The 19,554-nt window shown below is 36.1% G+C and overlaps 1 protein-coding gene and 1 long non-coding RNA gene across 4 annotated transcripts; one reads left to right on the top strand and one right to left on the bottom strand.

Annotated features, from left to right (window-relative positions):
* Window positions 1–202: 202 nt before the first annotated feature.
* LOC114417801 (brefeldin A-inhibited guanine nucleotide-exchange protein 2-like) lies at window positions 203–12,970 on the bottom strand. 3 transcript variants are annotated; one of them, XM_028382851.1, is made up of 12 exons: window positions 12,758–12,945; window positions 9,841–11,343; window positions 7,056–7,373; window positions 6,487–6,832; window positions 5,979–6,401; window positions 5,254–5,543; window positions 4,671–4,944; window positions 3,640–4,142; window positions 2,766–3,087; window positions 2,282–2,663; window positions 1,431–2,107; window positions 203–1,102 (listed from the first exon to the last, which is right to left on the bottom strand). In XM_028382851.1, the coding sequence occupies exons 2-12, from the start codon at window positions 11,040–11,042 to the stop codon at window positions 491–493; spliced, it is 5,349 nt and encodes a 1,782-aa protein (XP_028238652.1). In that variant the 5' UTR covers window positions 11,043–11,343; window positions 12,758–12,945; the 3' UTR covers window positions 203–490. The 3 variants fall into 3 exon arrangements, with proteins under 3 accessions (XP_028238652.1, XP_028238660.1, XP_028238657.1); XM_028382859.1 differs by lacking the exon at window positions 9,841–11,343 and having other exon boundaries at window positions 12,758–12,970; XM_028382856.1 differs by lacking the exon at window positions 12,758–12,945 and having other exon boundaries at window positions 9,841–11,356.
* On the top strand, window positions 12,441–18,099 carry LOC114417827. The gene is made up of 4 exons (XR_003667942.1): window positions 12,441–12,612; window positions 13,430–16,784; window positions 16,868–17,408; window positions 17,771–18,099. It is a non-coding gene; the product is annotated as an uncharacterized LOC114417827 (long non-coding RNA).
* The last annotated feature ends 1,455 nt before the right edge of the window (window positions 18,100–19,554 follow it).

The raw sequence follows: 19,554 nt of genomic DNA, 5'->3' as shown, positions 1-19,554 counted from the left end.
AATTAATTTTAACTTATGAAAGAAATTTATTTCATAATTCCTTATTTTCTTCTCTTATAAATATACATGAAGAAATTTATCCAAACATACCCTAATTAAGACTAAAGCTCTTTTTTTTACAGCAAGATTAACGCTTTACAACCAGAAAAATAAACACCACAGAACAAGAAAATTCCGATAGACTAATCTTTACAGAACATAATGCTGCAAAACTAATTCTTTTAAAAAGAAAAATGAGTAATAGACAAAAATACAACATTCAGCCTTACGGTAATACATATCAATTCTGACCGGGAAAAGCTAGCTTCTAAACTACAGTAGTTAGGAAGGTGTAGCTAAGACAAATTCACTACCAACTTTTCATACACTGACAAAGTATATTATTGACAAGTAATCCAAGGCAGAGGAGAGGAGAAAATTATGAACAAAAAGATTTAAACAAAAAAATATCCTACATCTCAAAATGCAGGGTTAATCTTTACCCAAATCATCAACATGACTGTAACAAAATAGGACCAACTGATAAACTAAGCATGTCACTGAGAGCAACCTGGACATCCTTTGACCCATGTTCACAACGTACCAAGCTAGAAATGAGAGGGAAGAAATGAGACAAGTTCTTCTCAAAAGAAGTATCTCCCAAACTACAAATAGCCTGCAGAGTAGCCACAATGAGAGGTGAACGTGCAGCCAATTCTCTCCTCTTCCCAGTGCCTAAGGGAATCAACCAGTGTTGCTGTCTACCATGAGAAGATTCAGATTTTTGTTCAAAACCTGCAACTTCAATATAAAACTCCAAAACCTCCTGACAAAGCCGGATGAGATGTGATTCAACCTCATCCACCTTGTAACTAGGAGGCTTGTCAATGACAAGGTTTTGTAAAAATGTAAGGCAGGTCTGGTACGATTCATTCTCGAGGCGTAACAGTGGAGGGTCTTGCATTTGGGTCACAGAACCAAACTCTTGAAGCTTTGAACGTAACATAGTATTGCCGTTAATCTGGTGTGCATGTATCGCAACATCGTGCAGAGCATCAAACAGGACTAGCATGGCTTTTGCTGAAAGGTGAGGGCGATACATGTTATAGATCTCCATCACCGCCTGCCAATTTCAGAAAGAGAGTTAACATCATTTTGCAACATCACATGCATCTAATTTGACAGGGAAGAATAAAAGTGAACACCAATGCACGTTGGAATGAGGTGCTGAATAGGAAAGACACGTCTGCTCCCATCAGGTGCATATTTTTAATATTATACATTATTTGAGTAGTGCTAAAATAATAAGAATCTAGCTTAACATAAAAATAAATAAATAAAGGATCTTAATTTTCTGAATAAACTAAATGCAACAGCTACCGTTCTTGGGCTCCTTCATAATTTCTTTCAACAACAAGGCAGATATTTGGAGTAACAGAATATAAAATTACCTGAATCAATAAAAGTTGAACAGCAGCTCGGCATTTTGCGTCAGCTAAATGAGCATAAAGACGACGAATCCTCAAGCTTTCTAAATTATCTGGGGAGCCAGACTCGGCACGATCTCTATCATCTTCAGCTGTTGAAGCATGTTCCTGATTTTTAGTAAAGTCCTCACTTTCAACAAACAGAAAGTTAGGAAGTGTTGCATTTGCTACTTCTTTTAATGAGAAAACCACTTCTAACCACTTTTCATCAGAAAACAGCTCCCCAGCATTACTCATCAAACGAACAAAAGCAGCAATACCAATGCCAGCAAGGCTTTGATGAGGGCGCTTTATAAAGCTAACCAGGAGCATCAGCACCTTTCTTAAAAGTGGATTGACAGTGTCATAAAAGTTAACAAAAAGATCTACAACCAATTGGAGAGCCAATGTGCATGTTTCGTAAAGCCAAGCATCTTGATCAAGCTCACCATCAGCCTCTACTTCATTGATCGGTGAACTACTCCCTGAAGGATCAATAGAATGCCGAACATAATCGAATATAGGAAATAGGATAGACTCAAATACTCTTTCCCATAAAGGTAGTGAAAAAAGATGCCCATGGTTACGTAAGGTTTCAAACAGGACTTCCAAGGCACTCTTCCTAATCTCAGGTCTTGGGTCAAAGCTAAGCTCAGATAAACCTGCAGAAAGTAGACAAATAAGTATATGTACATTTGCAACATGCTAAACTTCTTAAGACATGAAGCAAGATGGTAGCAAAAGAAGCACTAATCATTCGAAAAAGTTAAGAAACATAAATTCATAACTTTTTCCCAAATATTCATGTCTAGATAAACTTTATATCATGTCTTCACCTGCCAATAAAGGAAACCAGAAATAGAGATGATCATCCTTGTCAATCACCTCTCCGTTATCTTTTTTCCCCTCCTTTCCTGTTTGAGGTGAAGATGAAGAAATCTTTCCAGTAACTTCCTTATCCTTATTCCTTGATGATGAGCCAAGGTCTCCTGCTGCTAGTTTTGTTGCACAGAACCGAAGAAAAGCAATGGCATTTAGGCTAATCTCTTTATTGAATCTACTATTGGTGAACGCAATTAGGCAATTCACACAGTCTGTGAAGGTTGTGGTTTCAGTCTCAGTGATGTATGGAAAGTAATCTCGAATAATCTTCTCCATAATTTCAAAAGATAAGAGTACAATGTTTTTGTGGTCATCATAAGCTGCTGTTGTGAATACCTGAAATCAGATCTATGAGCAGTAAGTAGAGGAGAGAAAAAATGAACAAACATATGCATTAATTGAAGCTCTCTATAGACAATAGGAGTTTATCAGCTCTACCATGAACATGCTCTTCCATCCAGATTTGACATTGTTGACACGAGATAGAACCATTTGAGAGACACATCTGATAATTAGTTCTCTAATTTCAACAGCACTACTCTTTCGCATAACAATAACAAAAGGCTTCATAAATTCATTTTGAAAATTATAATTAGCCAGTTCTTCCCGCTCTAGAAATTTCATTGACAACTGACGCAAGGAATCCATTGCAAAAATTGCAATTGAAAGGTTTGCCGAACAGCCAATAGTTACAAAGAAATCAGAGAGAACATGCCAGATGCTTGACCACACAAGCCTGATGCGGTTCATATTATAGTGCCTGTTACATAATATTCGAGTCAAACAACAGGTAGTAGCATATAAACATCAATCAATCATGCAACATAATCATATGCTTGATGCTCTGCCCAAACATTTGTTTTTCAAATGAATTACACTTTCCCACCTTAATTCTTGGGCACACTTGTAATGTTCTTCTCTTCAATAAAATTAAGCACTTTATCCCTTGTCTTACCATCTGAACTGAAACTGGGAGTTAAAAGAAACAGGTGACCCTTTCACATGCAAACATCCTGATATTTTACCGGAGTTGAACAGAAAAAAGAGTTCAATTCAACAATTTCCTCAGACTACAAAAAAGTGAGCATGAGAGTTGGGGATATAGAAGGGGCAATGGCAATCAACCAAAAAGGAGAAAAACAGTTGTGTCAAATCAATTTATAAACAACAAAGCTTGTCAAGTGCTATTATGTATGTTTGTTTTGTAAAAATCCCCAACCAATGAACCACAAGAACCATGAGGAAAAAGAAAAATTCAGAGGGAAGGCAAAAAGAGGTAGCATGTTTGAAGTGGTAGGTGAGTAATACATACGCAATCTCAACAATCTTTGTAAGGCTGAAAACACGTGGATCAGATGGAGACCTCAATTCCTCCATGGAGACCTTGCATAGAGCCTTAACAAAATCTATTATGGCCTCACTGTTCAACTTCTGGCTCCGAGTGAATATGCGATTCATTTCAGAGCTTCCAACTTGTTCCAACATATTTAAATTAGAGACTAGATTGTTCACCTGTTCTGATGTGACACCAGAACCATTACTGCCAATTCCAGCACTATCATATGAACCCCGCATCAAAGTAGCAGCTGCATACTGCATCCTCCCAGGTCCCTTCTTCTTCAAAACAGGAAGAATGGTTGACTTTGCCGGCTTTGTTTTTTCTGAATCATTCTGAGGAAAGGCAAAGAATGTGGCATCTGGTGGAGCCCCCTCTCCAAGAAGATGTAGATGCTCAAACCGGGAAACACAAGTCAAGATATGTTCCCAAGCTTCTTGTAAGTAATTTCCATCCTCATCAGCAATAACAACTATTGCCTAGTAATAAAACAGATGACACGTTCAGTCATATAATGTAATCAACAAAAACTGAACACAAAGTTCAGGTACCAAGAATACACTACCCAAAACTTAAAAAAGATCCAACAAATAACTACTATCATATGCCTTCAGATATTGTTCCAAGAATCATTTTCAGCAAATGCAGCAAAACTCCCCAAAACCACTACATTAATTTGGTAATTATTATATTTGTAGAAGGGAAGTCCAAACTAATTTTGTTTATATTGGTATGCATGTAGCAATGAAAGCACTTGCAGAGAGTGTAGTTTCGGATAGGATAAAAACATCCATTAAAGGAAAAATGTATATGTGAACTTGAAATGATAAAAGATGCCATGGGAATGCAATAATACACAGACAATGAAGCATTTTGAAAGAGGGTATTAACATTATGAGTAGGAAGTAACATAACACAGAATAAGAATTGCTAATTGATAATTGATAATCACTTCAGCTTATATGATGTTCATAAGCCAGGTAGAAGAGAAGTTAAATTTGACTAACCTTAATTGCATCGACATTTTTCTGCTTAATATCTGCTGGTGAATGTAGTGAGGTAAACTTTGCTAATGAAGTCACAAAAGCATCTCTATGAGTCTTCATCGACATTACAGAAGTAACATGAATAGCATAGCGGAAGCCTTCAAGACACAGAGATATTACAACCTCATCATCACTTCGATCAAGAGGAACACTGAAAGCGACTAACATCGGTGCCCAACACACCTCAATCATGAATCTCAGGATTACAACATCTGTTGCTGCATAATAGATTGACCTGCAAATTGCAAGCAAATGCATATCAAGAAAATAAAATATCTAGGAACTATTTTTCTTTGACAAGTCACTTAAAAAAACTGCAAACTAGTGTGAACATTTTTAGATCGATACCCATCACACTTCAAATGGACAAGGATCATGTACAAAGCAGATAAATACTAGTAGACATGGTAGGATCTATAAACAGGATGAAGTCAACATAAGATTCTTCATGCCAAAAACAACATCAGGTAAAATGTTTTCAGCAACCCAAGAAATAAATTTGGAAAGGAAATTATCACTTCTAGAGAATGGAAAAAATACATACTCAGATTTGCGAGCTTTTTCTTTGAATTGTTCTTGCATATGACGGATAAGATCATCACTGGTCTCCATGTTCCCTTCCCCGCGTTTACGGATCACAATATTCAATATACTATCCAAGCCTGAAAGTCTATTAGGGTTCACAGCCTGTTTTTGTTGAGGAGCCACATCATTTTCTTTCATTTTGATCTCATTTCTAGATATTCTCTCAAACAAGGCCCTCAAGTATTCCTCAGGCAAATCTTTTCCATCATCAATGCCACGATTGTTTCTTATGAAATCATCAGCAGACATCTGCATAACTCAACAACCAATAAGAAAATAAGTCATCATTTCTATCATAATTATTTGTAGGCTTAAATATGTTTTTAGTCCCTGTAAGTTTGTACTTTTTAAATTTTGGTCCTTGTAAAAACATTTGTTCATTTTTAGTCTCTATAAGTTTGCGCTTTTTCAACTTTGGTTCATCTAAGATATTTTGCTCATTTTTAGTCTTGCAAGTTTGCATAATTTTGATCCCTGTAAGCGTGAACTTATGAGGACTATAAATGAAAAAATTAAAATCTTAAAAGGACTAAAAATGAACAAAAAAAACTTACATGAACCAAAATTGAAAAGGCACCAACTTACAGGGACTAAAAATGAAAAAACACTAACTTACAAGGTCCCAAAACATATCAAAGCCTTATGTGTACATCAATTTACAGAACTATAAGATTGTGAGCACACCTTATTCTTCACCATAGGATTGTGAGCATCTGTATTAAGCATTATAACAGAATAGGCTAGGACATATGCAGTGTCAGCACTAGAAAAGGCCTTTGGATTACATTTGCAATAACGTTCAGCAAACTTTTCCATGATCCTATCAATTTTCTGCGCCTCACCAGGCAGTCTGAATCCTTGAAGAAAGACCCTGATTGCCTCATCAAACTCCATCCCTTGAAAGTTAAAGGAATCCACATAGGCATGCATTACCTTCAAGGATAACTCTTCCCTTTCTCCCAGATAATCACCAATCAAAGTCTTGTTCAACCCAGATGCATCTTTAAGAAAAGCAGCTATTTCCTCTGGCGAATCACCCACCTTCTTGGCATTGATCAGAAACTCAATTCCTTTCTTAGGCTTCCTATTAAAAAGTGATATACCTTCCTGCCATACACTTGCATTAGCTTCATTGGTAAAAAAGCTACAGCAAAGATATACTTTATTAACAAAACCTTGTTCATTTGTTTACCTGGAGTTCCAGTTTATAAGCCCGTCGCTGCTCAATAGTTGAAACATCAGATGCATCATTGGAGACTTCCGATTGGGAGTCAGAACCATCAACAGGGTCTTCCCCATTCCCATTTACCATGGTAAAACCTCCACTTTCAGGGCTATTATCTGTTGCTTCAACTTTCTTGGCTGAATGAGGGTCAGGAATGCGCAATTGTTTGTTCATCCAGTCTCCCATTGATTTTAGAACGGCAACCAAGCTTTTCATGGCCTCAAGTTTTAATGTTGCTTCTTGAGGTGGCAAAAGTGTGGTCATTACACCAGGAGGGACACCTTGAGCAGTTTTAAGAAGTCCATTGACCATCCTATGAGGAATATAACAATTAGATATAAAATATAAAGAGTATATTAAGTGACAATCAAGACAGCCTCAGCCACACCAGTATGAATGCTGTATGAAAAACACTCCAACAAAATGGAGATGCTATTAAACTTAAGATCCATATTCTAAACATGAAACTGCACATATTATTTATACAGTAAATCAAATAAAATAACTATAAAAAATTAAATAAAATAATAGCACACCTCTCAAATATATTTGATGAATTGACATCACAGTCATAGTTGATAAATATGTCAACCAATATCTGTGAATCAACACAAAGCTTATCCAGAAATCGAAGCACTGTCATCTTCTGCTGAAAATTAGGTTGAGAAACATTTTCTAGGACCCTCAGAACAATCATAGGGAAAAAAACCCCAATTTCTGCCTTCAATCCAGCTCTAAATCTTGACACCAGACTGATAAAAATGGAGCATGACAGCTGAAACACAATCAAAAGAGTTGAAGCGCTGTTCTTCAACAAGGATAAACATAAGTACTGCTTGATGGCACCTAAAAACCTGCTCATCCACAACCAAATTTAACCATCAGTACTATTTTTGTCATCTGGCAAAATTATGAAGTAAATAGTGTCAAGTGGTGTATAGAACAAAGGAAGAAAATGTTACTTTGCATTAATGATGAGGGACAAAAAGTCATATGTTAAATTCAAGAGACAAACACAAAATAAATAAATAAAAAATAAAACACAGTAATAGTCCACACTAAAAAAATATAATAGCAGAAGATGAAGTACATTCAATTCATAGATAGCAGGTTCACATAATTTAATCAATTACTCTACCTGTTCCAGCTGAATCAATTATGAGGACAGAAGCCAGAAGGGGTATTCAAACTTGTGTATGGCACAACTAAAAATGCTAAACTAAATTAGTAAAAATAATGCAAGATCAAAATTATAATTTTGTGCATTCAATTATTCATTTAATTTTAGAGGAAGCTCCAAATAGGAATACCTTGCTAAGACACAGGACTTTCATGGCCATGTTAGCCTAGGAATAATTCTTAAGCTGGAAATTCAAAAACCAAGACATGCATAACATAATTTATTGTGAAGGGAAACAAAACCCTGACATAGTCATGTAACCTTGTTGTTATAATTTGCAAGAAACTGTAAGGTACAGAAGAATCCAAAAAAACCAGAAGCTAGTATCCAGAGTAGGTATTTCAAATGGCTCCTAAATTTCTAACAGAAAATATTCTTCCTACTTTATATGTCAAATAATCCCAAATACCTAGGAAAGACAAACAAATCATGATTACCAGACTAACTTAACTGCCTATCTACAAATTGGAAATGGGGGAAGGGGGGGATTACATTGTCAGTGACAGTGCATGCTAATTGCATCTACCTTAAAGTTCTGAAATTCCAGATTGCAGGTTCCCAAAGGCACAAAGGGCAGGGAAAGGAACAACTAAATAAAAACAATTTCATCTACAGCTGAATCCAGGAATAGCAAAAAATTGACAAGTCAAGATTAGAACAAAGTTTTTACTACAAGAATGGCATTGGTATTCACTCCCATCAAGATTGAAAAACTCCAAGAGTGAATACTGGAGAGAATTATTCTTCAATCCAAATAAAATGGAAAAATGAAAGCCAAAAATTGAACAAATATTTTCAACATGGAAAAAGGACCTTGAATATTGTAGTTTGCATTGGGATTCAGATTATAACCTCTAAAGTAAGGAGGGGAAGATGCAGAAAAGATCAAGATGTCAACAGCAACAAAGAGCACAGTGCACATACAACGACCAAATTGCTTTAAATTTTAAAATGAACAATGGCCACTGCCCTTATAATGACCATATCAATCAGCTTTATTTTATATATAGTTGGGTATCCAGCAAACATAATATTTTTCAGACCTAAATTAGTTCTCAAAGGAAAATGTTTAATTCTAGTAGAAACCATATAATATCCTGCCCAAAGGAATTGCTGAGACTAGACTGGTTGTAAAGATAAAAATATTCTCAAACTTGTGAAGCTTAATCTAACAATTCCCAAACACATCATTATTGCATTAACATATTTCTCTTTAGATTATCTAATAGATAACTTTATGTGTGTGTAATTCAAATTTATTCTTATTTCTGCAACCGTTGACACCAACATGATTAAATTCATTCTTACCCTGGAAAAAAATGGTTTTTATAGGACGATTACTTAACAAAAGCTGCCACTAGATGAAAAGTATACTTCCAGCATATCAAGCCTGAAATGTTTTACCTTAGTCCAAGATTTTTTTTAATGTTACCTTATATTAATATGAAGGCATAAACTGATTCCGAAGAAAGTGAAATATGCGTGATGCCTGGGTATATCAGAATGGTCAGATTGGCTAAAATCGTTATCTACAAGGACAAGTTGTAACATGTAAGTAAGCTAATTCTTACATCAGAACTGCTTAATAGTGTAAATTGATTATGTATGAAATACATACACATTATCACTACCACATGTATCTTGATGTCCCTTTCTTAAATCTACTTTGGGTGAGTATAAGTATTTTTATAGTGCATGTTTGGAAAGCCAGTGAGCAGCCTCCAAAATTACATTTGGGACAAAAGTAACACCTTTGTTACTTCCAGCAGCCTACGGTGGCCACCCACAATCGGTTTTCCAAACAAGCTGATAATCTGCCATGTCAAAATTCTAAAAGACTATTTCATCCCATATAGCACGTCTGTTCTTACATTAGTGTCGTCAAATTCTAAATCCCTAGCCATATAAAATATAATGTACAAGTGAGAAAGTAATAGTTATGACTTATGAGTTAACTCCTAGACAGAACATCCAGACAATGCAATCAAGTCTACCCCACCTTCACTACTATGTTTAACTTAGAAACTACACCTTCTTGTCATCTACCAGCAAAACTAAAATAGCACACATCTTCTCCCTAACTGGCAACAATGCCAAAGTTTAAACTTCAACCTAAAGAGGAACATAGTAAAACATGATACCTTTCACTAGTCTTGAACACAGCTCCAGCATTCTCCAGCAAGATCTTCAGCAACTCCAGAGCCACAATCTTCCCCTTCATCAGCTGCGGGTCCCCGGCCGCATCCTTGGGCGGTGTCTTCATGGACAACTTACAAAGCGCCCTAAACACCAAGAAAGCATCCCTCCTCAACTTGTTCCCAATCTGAACCTCCAAATCATCGTCCCTCTCCACCACTTCCCCATCCACAAGCTCCCCCTTCCGTCCCTCCAACGCCGTCTTATACATACTAATCTCCCAATACTTCTCATCCAACATGTCCTTATCAGTAGAATCCAACAAATCGGTAGGGTTCGTAGTCTCAACCGTGGTTGTCTCAAACGCACCGTCGTGTCCACCTAATAAAGAAACCTTCCCACTCGGCGTCGTAGGGTTCAAAACTCCGTCAATGTCCTGCATTATCTTCGTTATGAAACCTTGAACGAACTGCGTCATCGAATTGTCCACGTCGGATTTCTCCACCGGCTCCATCAATTCCGCCACCACAATCGGCTGAATAGGCACCGTGGAGGAATCCGCCTCCATTCTCCGGAACACGATCACCAGCATTTGAATCAACGAAGCCTTCGCCGTTGTTTGATTCACAACGTTTTTGCTGACCAAATATATGTCGTAGCAGGTTCGCACTATGAGGAGCAATGAATCGCCGTGGATTCGCAGCGAAATCGACGTCACAGCGGAGAGTAAGGTTTTCAAGACGAGCAATTCCATCGCATCGTCGCCGAAATCGTGGCATTTGCAAACCGATTCGATTAGGCTGGAGAGTAGCTTGGCCTCCGGCGCGGCGGCGCCGGAGTCCGGGTCAGCCTCACCGCGGAGGTAGCCGTGCGCGATGAGCTTCTGGATGGCGTCGACGGCGGGATCGGCGATCTTGAGAACGCCGGAGCCGGCGGCATTGATGAGCGGCGCGAGGATGGACTCCGACTCCGCGAGCGAGAATTCCACCGGGCCGCCGTCGTGGAGCGGACCGGGGGCGGCGGTTTCCGGTTCGTTGTCCGACGGAGATCCCGGCGGCGGCGCTTGCTGGTGGTTGAGGCTCTCGATCACCGATTTGCACTCGTGCGCGAGCTTCGCGTGCTTCCGCCACGACGCGTTCTTGACGATCTTCTCGAGCGCGGGGACCACGACCTGTCTCAGCCGGGAATCGGCTTCCGAAGAAGCCATTCCCGAGTTCGGAGCGAGTTGCGACTCGGCAACGCGGCTGAAAGTGAGATCTTCGGGGAAAATCAAATGCGGGCGCGTCTACGCTAGGATCGTGGTGCCATGAGCTGCGAGAGGAGCGAATTGACTCGGTGAATTTTCAGTTTTTCACTGAGTTGAGAAGGGGAAGAGAACGAGTTAGTGAGCAAGGTTTGAGAGGGATCAGAATTGCAGAAAAAGAAGGTTGCTGGAGTTGAGTTTTCTGAGATCGCGTTTCCGGGTTTGGCACTTTGCTCACTCTGAACGTGAATTGACGCAAGAGCCCCTGCATTAGTTGTGAAGTGACGACGTTACTGGATGTAATGAAATGGATAATGTAGGGGTAGTTACGGTTTTAAGTATTGCAAACGCCGGAGAAGTAGAAAAGCTTTTTAATTATTGTTCTTCTTTTCTTTTTTTTTCATACTGATAATATTTTAAAAAAATTCATTACTTTAAAAAAATTTCATTAGTGATTTAGACTTTCGGATTCATTACTTTAAAAAATTTCATTACACTCTCTCTGTCTTTTTTTTTTTTTCTTATCAATACTGTCTGTAAAAAGTTTAACATTATCGATCAATTAAAAGTTATTATAAATATAAAAAGTGAGATCTTTGACATACGATTTTTTTTATTGAAAAATCGTATATCAAAATATGATTTACTCATTTTCATACTTTTTTTAAAAAAAAAATATTCATTATAGTAATTTTTTAAAATTCTAACCATTTCCATAATTAACCCGTAAATAAGTTCCCTTTAGAGACAAGCTATTACGACACAGTAAATATAAATTAATGTTATAAAGATATTAATTAAGAAATATAAATCAGAAGTCTTTGTTAATGAATATCACCCGTTAATCGTATTTTGATTTCTATTTTTAATGGGATTTGCAATGTTTTTATTATTGATTATTTAGCTGATATTTTTAAGACATTGGTTATTTATTTAAAAATAAGTTATTTTGACAGTTGTATTTATTATGTGGAGTACAGAGTAAACATGAAAATTTTGGTTCTTATTCGTAATGATTGCCAAACTATCCTTGTATTAAAACTTGAGGGTCACAACATGGCACTTTTATTTTGTCATTAAAGCAGACATATGTGGGCTACCTCTATGGTTTTTCATAATTCTATCCTTCATAGGATTTAGTACGTGATGACAGAAAAATATCAAATAAAAAAAAATTCAAATGACACTTCTGTCTTTTATCTTTTATTTTTTTAATTTCATCTTTTATCTTTTAAAAAAATTATTTTAATTTTAAAAAAAAATAATTCAAATTGATCTGTATTTCCCTCAAAATTAAAGTCGTTAATAATTTTAAAAATATCAACAACTAAAACTTACCCCAAAACGGGTTTCTCTATTTTTTCCATCCCCTTCCCTTCTTTTCTCCTCAAACCCGCTCCAAAATGTGAACTTTATGCAATTCCTCGGTACCCATTTCCCTTTGCATTAAGTATGGCTCCCAAAACCTCTACTTTTGGGCACTACCCCGCCTTCATCCGATTTGATGGAAAATTTTGGCTTTGATCCGAAATAGGTACGGATAGTATTTGACTTTTGTAATCGGGTACAGGTACGGATAGTATTCGATTTTGCATATGCTTGTTCAAAATAACACATTTTGCAAAACCCCCAATTGTCAAAAACTAAAATAGAACGCATTTGTAATGAGTAAAACTTACGATTTTTGTTGAAAATGCAATGTCTCTCGATCGAAGAAAGTAACCATGCATTTATCCGAGAAACAAGAACAAGTGGGAAGGAAGGTGTGCGCGACATGATGATTGAGGCTGTCTCCAACGGTGACCTCCCTCCACCGCCGCAGCAGCACCACCCTCTGTCGTCGATGCCGATTATGCTCGGCGAGGACCCCGAGGTCGAGATCAAGGCTCTGAAGAAACTTCTTTCTTTTTTATTTCTATCTATTCATATATTAAAAAATTTATATTTTTTAATATTTTTTGTCTTATTTCTTTCCTAATTCATTTCTCAAAAAGAGAGAACGAACACTCTGCAATAATATTTACCTTCAAAGAGAATTATTGCATAATACATTTAAAAAGTACACACTCTTGAAGAGTAATGCTTGGTTATTAAAAAAAATTGCTAGCAACACACTTCTAATATACATTCTAATATTGGTTAAAATCTACTAAAATTATAAAATTAAGAATCTAATATATCTATATGAAAAGAATAGTTTAGCGAAAATCCCTTTTTGCCCTTTGCTACTTTGTTGACACGTCGCACATTTTAGGGTTTTATAGTCTTTGCGCTACTCCATTTTTCCCTCCATTCCCTACTGATAGCTAAAGCCACCTGTCGTTGCCTCTAATCTCGTTCGATCTTTTCAGCGTCCACGTTGCAGTTGCAGACAGTGGCGGTGGCAGAGAGAGACCCAGTGGCATGGCGCCTGCACTCTGCGGCATGCCTATTCCCACTTCCTTCCTGTGCTCTCCACCGAATTGTCCTTTCGAAGATGCAGACCAGGACGAAAATAAAGGTGTGGCCTGTGTTTCTCTGAGGTAAGAAGAAAACCCCATTGCTTCTTGAGTTTTGGATCTCTGCAATAGCCATTTTAATTTCCTTCAACAGCGAAAAAGAATCCAGCGCCCACGGCTTTAGTTTGTTAACAACCTCAGTTTTGGCCTATAATACGGTATTCTTTTGTCATTCAATGTTCTTCTCTTGATTATTTTTTTGGTTTTGTTGTTCGTTTTAATTTTTTTTTGCATGTTTACTCAACAACCATTGCTTATGTTGTGATTTGATCATGCTAAATTTGGCTTGCTGTGTAGCTAGTGATAAAAAAGATAATCATTTTCCTTTTAGAAAACGTTAACTGTCATGTGGTTACATTGTTGGTGAAATAGGTTATAAGTTATGTGTTTGCTGAAATGTCTAAATGAAGTTTTAGAAACTAGGCAAATTGTTCACCTTTGTTGGTACAGATCACTATAAATGATGAAAAAATTATGAAGTTGTAATCACAATGACTGGCAAACACGTCTTGGGTGAGGGTATAGTGTACAAAGTAAATAAAAGCGAAACTTGATTAGATTGTGAATAAATATGCCTCCCATGGCCTAAACATAAAGGTCCATCTAAGAAAATGGGCAAATATTAAAATATCTTCTGTTTTTTGGCTTGATCCATCTTGTTGTTTAAAGTGTTAAAATATGTTTTGCCTAAATGAAGTTTTAGAAACTGGACAAATTGTTCACCTTTGTTAGTACAGATCACTATAAATTATGAAAAAATTGTGACGTTGTAACAACTATTGAGATTCAATATCAGCTATGATTGAGTATGCAATGATGGGTGGCCCTTGGCTTAGTTCCATTGGCTGTTGTTTTATGTTTTTGCCCTTCAAATCGTGTAATGCTATTCTGTCTGTCTTTTTGATAAAAGAAAAATTGTTGCTTCTCATTTTTACATGCTACAGTGTCAAAGAGAGAAATAGAGAGAAAGAGATAGACACAAAGACACAAGTTTTGCAGGAATAAACAAGTAAATTCAAGAAGTCACCACTGTTCCAATCAGCCCCTTTCATTTTGCAGTTCCTATTTATTTTTTCGTGTTTCCATTCACCATTCCACAGAAGGGAAAAACATTGCTTTGTTCCATCTTTTTCTGTGGTGTGTCTCAAGATTGGTGTGTGTCCTCAAGATTAAAGTTCACTCAACCATAGCAGCAACAACCCTTTTACTTAACTCTTGAAAGTTTGTTTAAAATTTGGATTTTCAGTGATCATGATCTAATGAAGGAGTCTCAGGGGGCAAGGAAGAATAAGAGCACACAAAGCAAGTGTTGTAAATCACACTTTGTATGCAGAGTCAACAGAGAATGATGATTCAGACTCAATTTTAAAACACAATCTATACCATACGTTTTGCAAAGGATCATTATTGTTGATTTTTTGTACTTTAGCACCCAAAAATAGTTTATCCCTTGACTTAGTTCCACTACCTACTGTTAGTTGTTATCGTATTATCATCCGGACTCAATATTTAAACACACAAATACCAGCCGTTTGGAAAATGACCATTATTCTAGATCTTTTGTACTTGAGGTTACATATATTTTTCTACATTTTTTCCACAAAATGATGGCTCGTATTCTAGACAAGATACAAGACATAAATGGATCCAAAGAAACCCTGAAACTTGCTGTCAGGATAACTGATCTTTGGTTTGTGGGAACACCGAACAAGCCTGAGCAAGCTGAGATGGTTATAGTGGATTCCAACGTATCATTACTATTTTTTTTTTGGGGTGGGTTTTGTCTTTTGTTAATTATTTTCCTGACTAACCATTTGTTACATTCTTTGCCATAACCAGGGAGACCAAATTCATGCGGTTTGTAAGCGAGACCAACTCAAGTCTTAGAAGCCGATTTTGAAAGAAAAATGCACTTATATGATGCACAATTTTAAAGTGGTCAAGAATGATGGTCAATAAAGAGTTTGTGTGCACCCGTATAAATTAGTATTTACTGGAGTTACTATTTTTAGACAAACTAATTTGGTTAATGTGCCTTTAAGAATACACAATTTTATTCAATTTACCAATATCATTGCTGGTGACTTTTAGTATGGCCTGCTAGTAGGTCCAACTATCATTTTACCTTCCATTTTAAAAAACTTTATTCCAACCATTGCAACCATCTTTTTATAACATGTTTTCATATTTTATCCTTCATTAGACATTATTGGTGTCATTGATGAGGTCGTCTTCCAACAAGTTTCATCAAAGAGTACAAGGATTGTTTTTAAGCTGAAGGACTTGAGGTTGTCTTATTCATTTTGTTCCTTCATTTTAAATTGTGGTTGTATGTATGTTTACAAACTGCATAGTATATGGTTGACTGATATATTTCTATCATCTTTCTAATCTTATGACCGTCTTGGATTATATAATAATGTTATGAGTTTCATTTGTTTATGATAGTGGCCAATTGTTATCCTGCACTCTGGGAAGATTATTGCTTGCAGTTCTTGGAGTACTTAAATGAGTGTGAAAGTCAGGGACCAATAATTATTTTGTTGACCCATGCTAGGATTAAAGAAGCCCAGTGTATTGTGTCATGTGCAATTAGTCCATTATTCTACTGCTTAGATCTCATCTTATGTTCCTCTTTTGCCATTTGTAGGATCCTACCCACCAAGCATAAGTAACTCTTTAAAAGCTTCATAATTGCATAGAAATCAACCAATGCCAGAAATTGAAGAATTCAAACAAAGGTATTGTGGTTTAATGTTTCCTTACTTTGATTATCTTTGTCATGGTCTTTCATATGAATTCTTGATGTCAAGCTTCAAAATTGCATAAAAATCAAACGATGCCTTAAATTCAAGAATTCAAACAAAGGTATTGTGGTTTAACGATGCCTTGCTTTGATTATCTTTGTCATGGTCTTCATATTAATTCTTGATGTCAAGCTTCAAAATTGCATATAAATCAATCAATGCCTCAAATTCAAGAATTCAAACAAAGGTATTGTGGTTTAAGGTTGCCTTGGTTTGATTATCTCTGTCATATGAATTCTTTATGTCTAGGCTTAACGAATTAGGCATTAAAGTCCACTCAGTTATAACACCTCACAGTCAAACAACTTCACAAGTTTCAGGTTCTAGCCAATTGTCATCAAAGGATGCATTTTTTTTATAAGGCTGAGGCAAAGAGCCTTTTTGAGATTAACATGTTAGAGGTACTGGTCTTATTTATGTTTTCTATTAATTCATCACACCAAGCACTTACTCATCAATCCAATTACTGTGTTGTTTTGGCTAGGAAATTGTTTGTGTAACAGTGGGTACCATTACCAAAATAGTAATGGAAAATCATTCATGGTGTTATGTAGCTTGCATCCATTGTTACAAGAAAACTGATGTAGACACCATTCCTTTCACATATGCATGCGGTAAATATAATCAACAGGTTGTGCTAAGGTCATTAACAGTCTGTTTTTACTTTATATTTCTTTAATTTGCATGTCAATTTTACATTGTTATTTATGTTGCCAAGTATAGACTTGAGGTCATGGTTACCCACAAGGAGGAATGCACGAAATTTCTGCTCTAGGACCGTGAATGCACTGAGTTAATTGGCCAATCAGCTAACGAAGTTAATAGGTTAAAGATAGCAGAAAGTTCCTACATAATCAAACTTCCAATTTAAATGTTATTTTATCTGGATTTTTTGCCATGTGGTCAATGAATTCAACAATTAACCTATCTTACATGTTGTATGCAAGGATGGTGATGTTGATTTGAATGCTTCACCAGAAGCACTTGATAAGCTCCTGGGATATTCACTTGCGTTTAAAGTGAAGGTTTGGCCAAAGTTTAGGAATTTTGTTGTTCTAAAATACTTATCTGACTTAGATTTAATTAAGACCATAGTAGACTTACTAGTCGATGCCGAGGTATAATTTTGTGAGCCATATTTCAGCACTCATTGGGATACCCATATATTGTACCTATGTTCATTTGATTTTTTTTGTTCCCAATCTATTCCCATATATATGATGCAGGCATCTTGCAAGATCCATATTCCACTCCCTGATTTCAATGATCCTTCCTACTATGAGACTGTGACTGCAAAATCTGATGTTCCAGTTTTTAGCTCATATTTGTTGAATGCACCAATGTCAACTTTGAATGCAACTAATTAATTGCTCGATCTTTTATGCAGAAATCCCTATCTGCAACAGCAGATCATGATCCGCTTCTCAGAGCCCCCTTTACACCAACGAAGTGACAGACACTTTAGGGATGTGACGATGAAGCACTAAGTTCTCAGATTTCACCTACTCAGCTTTCATCTAACAAATTAAGAAAACATGCTAAAATTGAATGAAGGTGGCTACTTTCAAGATGTCCATACACTTTCTAAGGAGCCTCTTTTTGTGTAGTATGCCCGTCTATCGTTCATGAAACCTTATCATATACTGCCTTTACTAATTACTATGTGACTGTTATGCAATTTAAATTGTATTTTGGATACCCTATCAAGTTAATTATAGCAGTTCATCACCAAATTGTGTTGGATTTGAAACCCATAACTATACATTCATTTATCATTTGGGTTGTTGTCATGTTCAAGATTATGTTAAATTTGGTAAAATTTAATAGATTGATTACCTCAAAATTGAAAAAAAAAAACACAGGAAAAAAATGCCAACAGATTCCACAGGGATATCCTTATATGGTTTTTTATATATTTAATTAGTGCAATCATACGCAACAAAAAAAAATAGCCATTTGCAACTGAATTAGTCAAATAAATTGAGCAATGTTATGTTTTAGAAAGTAAAAAATTAAACTGCATAAATTTTATGTTGAGTATTTCCGTTAATACAATTTTTCAAAATTACAATTTCTATATTTAAAAAATCTACAAAGTTTGATAACAGAGTATGATAAATAAATTTATGGCTTTTTGGAAGTTTATTGTTAAAGAAAAAAGGCACAATGTCTCTAGATGGAACACCTACTCCTGTCATGCGCAACACCTGACATATCAGCTTTTCTTTCAATGTCAATGTCAACAATCCAATGCCTATACATGCTTATGTCATTACCAAAATGTATAATGCATTAAATACCTGTCCATTCTCTGCTGTAGCTACCTTTACCTATGCACTAGCCTCATATCATTTCACTTTCCCTTATCTTCCTTCCTTTTGTTCCATACGCAATTGCAGCAACAAGCCATCATTAGCAAAATGTATAGTGCATTAAATACCTGTCCATCATCTACTATAGCTGCCTTTATCTATGCAATAGCCTCATATAATTTCCCTTTTCCTTTATCTTCCTTCCTTTTAATCCATGTTTTTCAAATCTTCATCTCCCACATCATTCCAACAGCCATAATCTATCGACCTTTCAACATGCAACTGTAGCAATAAGACACATTATGACCATGGATGACCACGAATATACAAAGAAGTCAAATGCAGCAAATGCCAGAATGAAGAGAAAATGTATCATGCAGCAAAAACGCCATACTTATTACTGGTTCCCAGTACAACCAACTATAACCCTACTCCACAAAACCAACTATACTCAGATGCGAATCTATGATCAACTAACTTTGATATAAATAGAAGCACAAGTACGCATCATTTGCCTCCAGCCACAGAAGAACAGAGTAAGAAACTCAATATACCATTCTAAATCAAATATAAGCTTACATTACCTAATTACTATCTTTTAAAATGTTTTTATTTGGGTGGAATATTTCTTCTATCAATCTATTTGTACAAATTCAATCAAATACAACCATAATATTAAGACACAGTACAAATCTAACTGGGACTTGCATTAAATTAAAAACCTATATTATTATAAACAAAATATTGATATTACATATAGGTAACAACATATGATTACTAACTCTATTTCATTTATGATTATATATTGTATTTAACTTTAATTTATTCCTATTCCTAAGTGATTGATTTTGATTCATCA

The sequence above is a fragment of the Glycine soja genome, chromosome 1, assembly GCF_004193775.1.
Source record: "Glycine soja cultivar W05 chromosome 1, ASM419377v2, whole genome shotgun sequence".
Lineage (NCBI taxonomy): Eukaryota > Viridiplantae > Streptophyta > Magnoliopsida > Fabales > Fabaceae > Glycine > Glycine soja.
The sequence above is the reverse complement of the archived record's forward strand: the minus strand, read 5'-3'. Positions and strand labels throughout refer to the sequence as shown.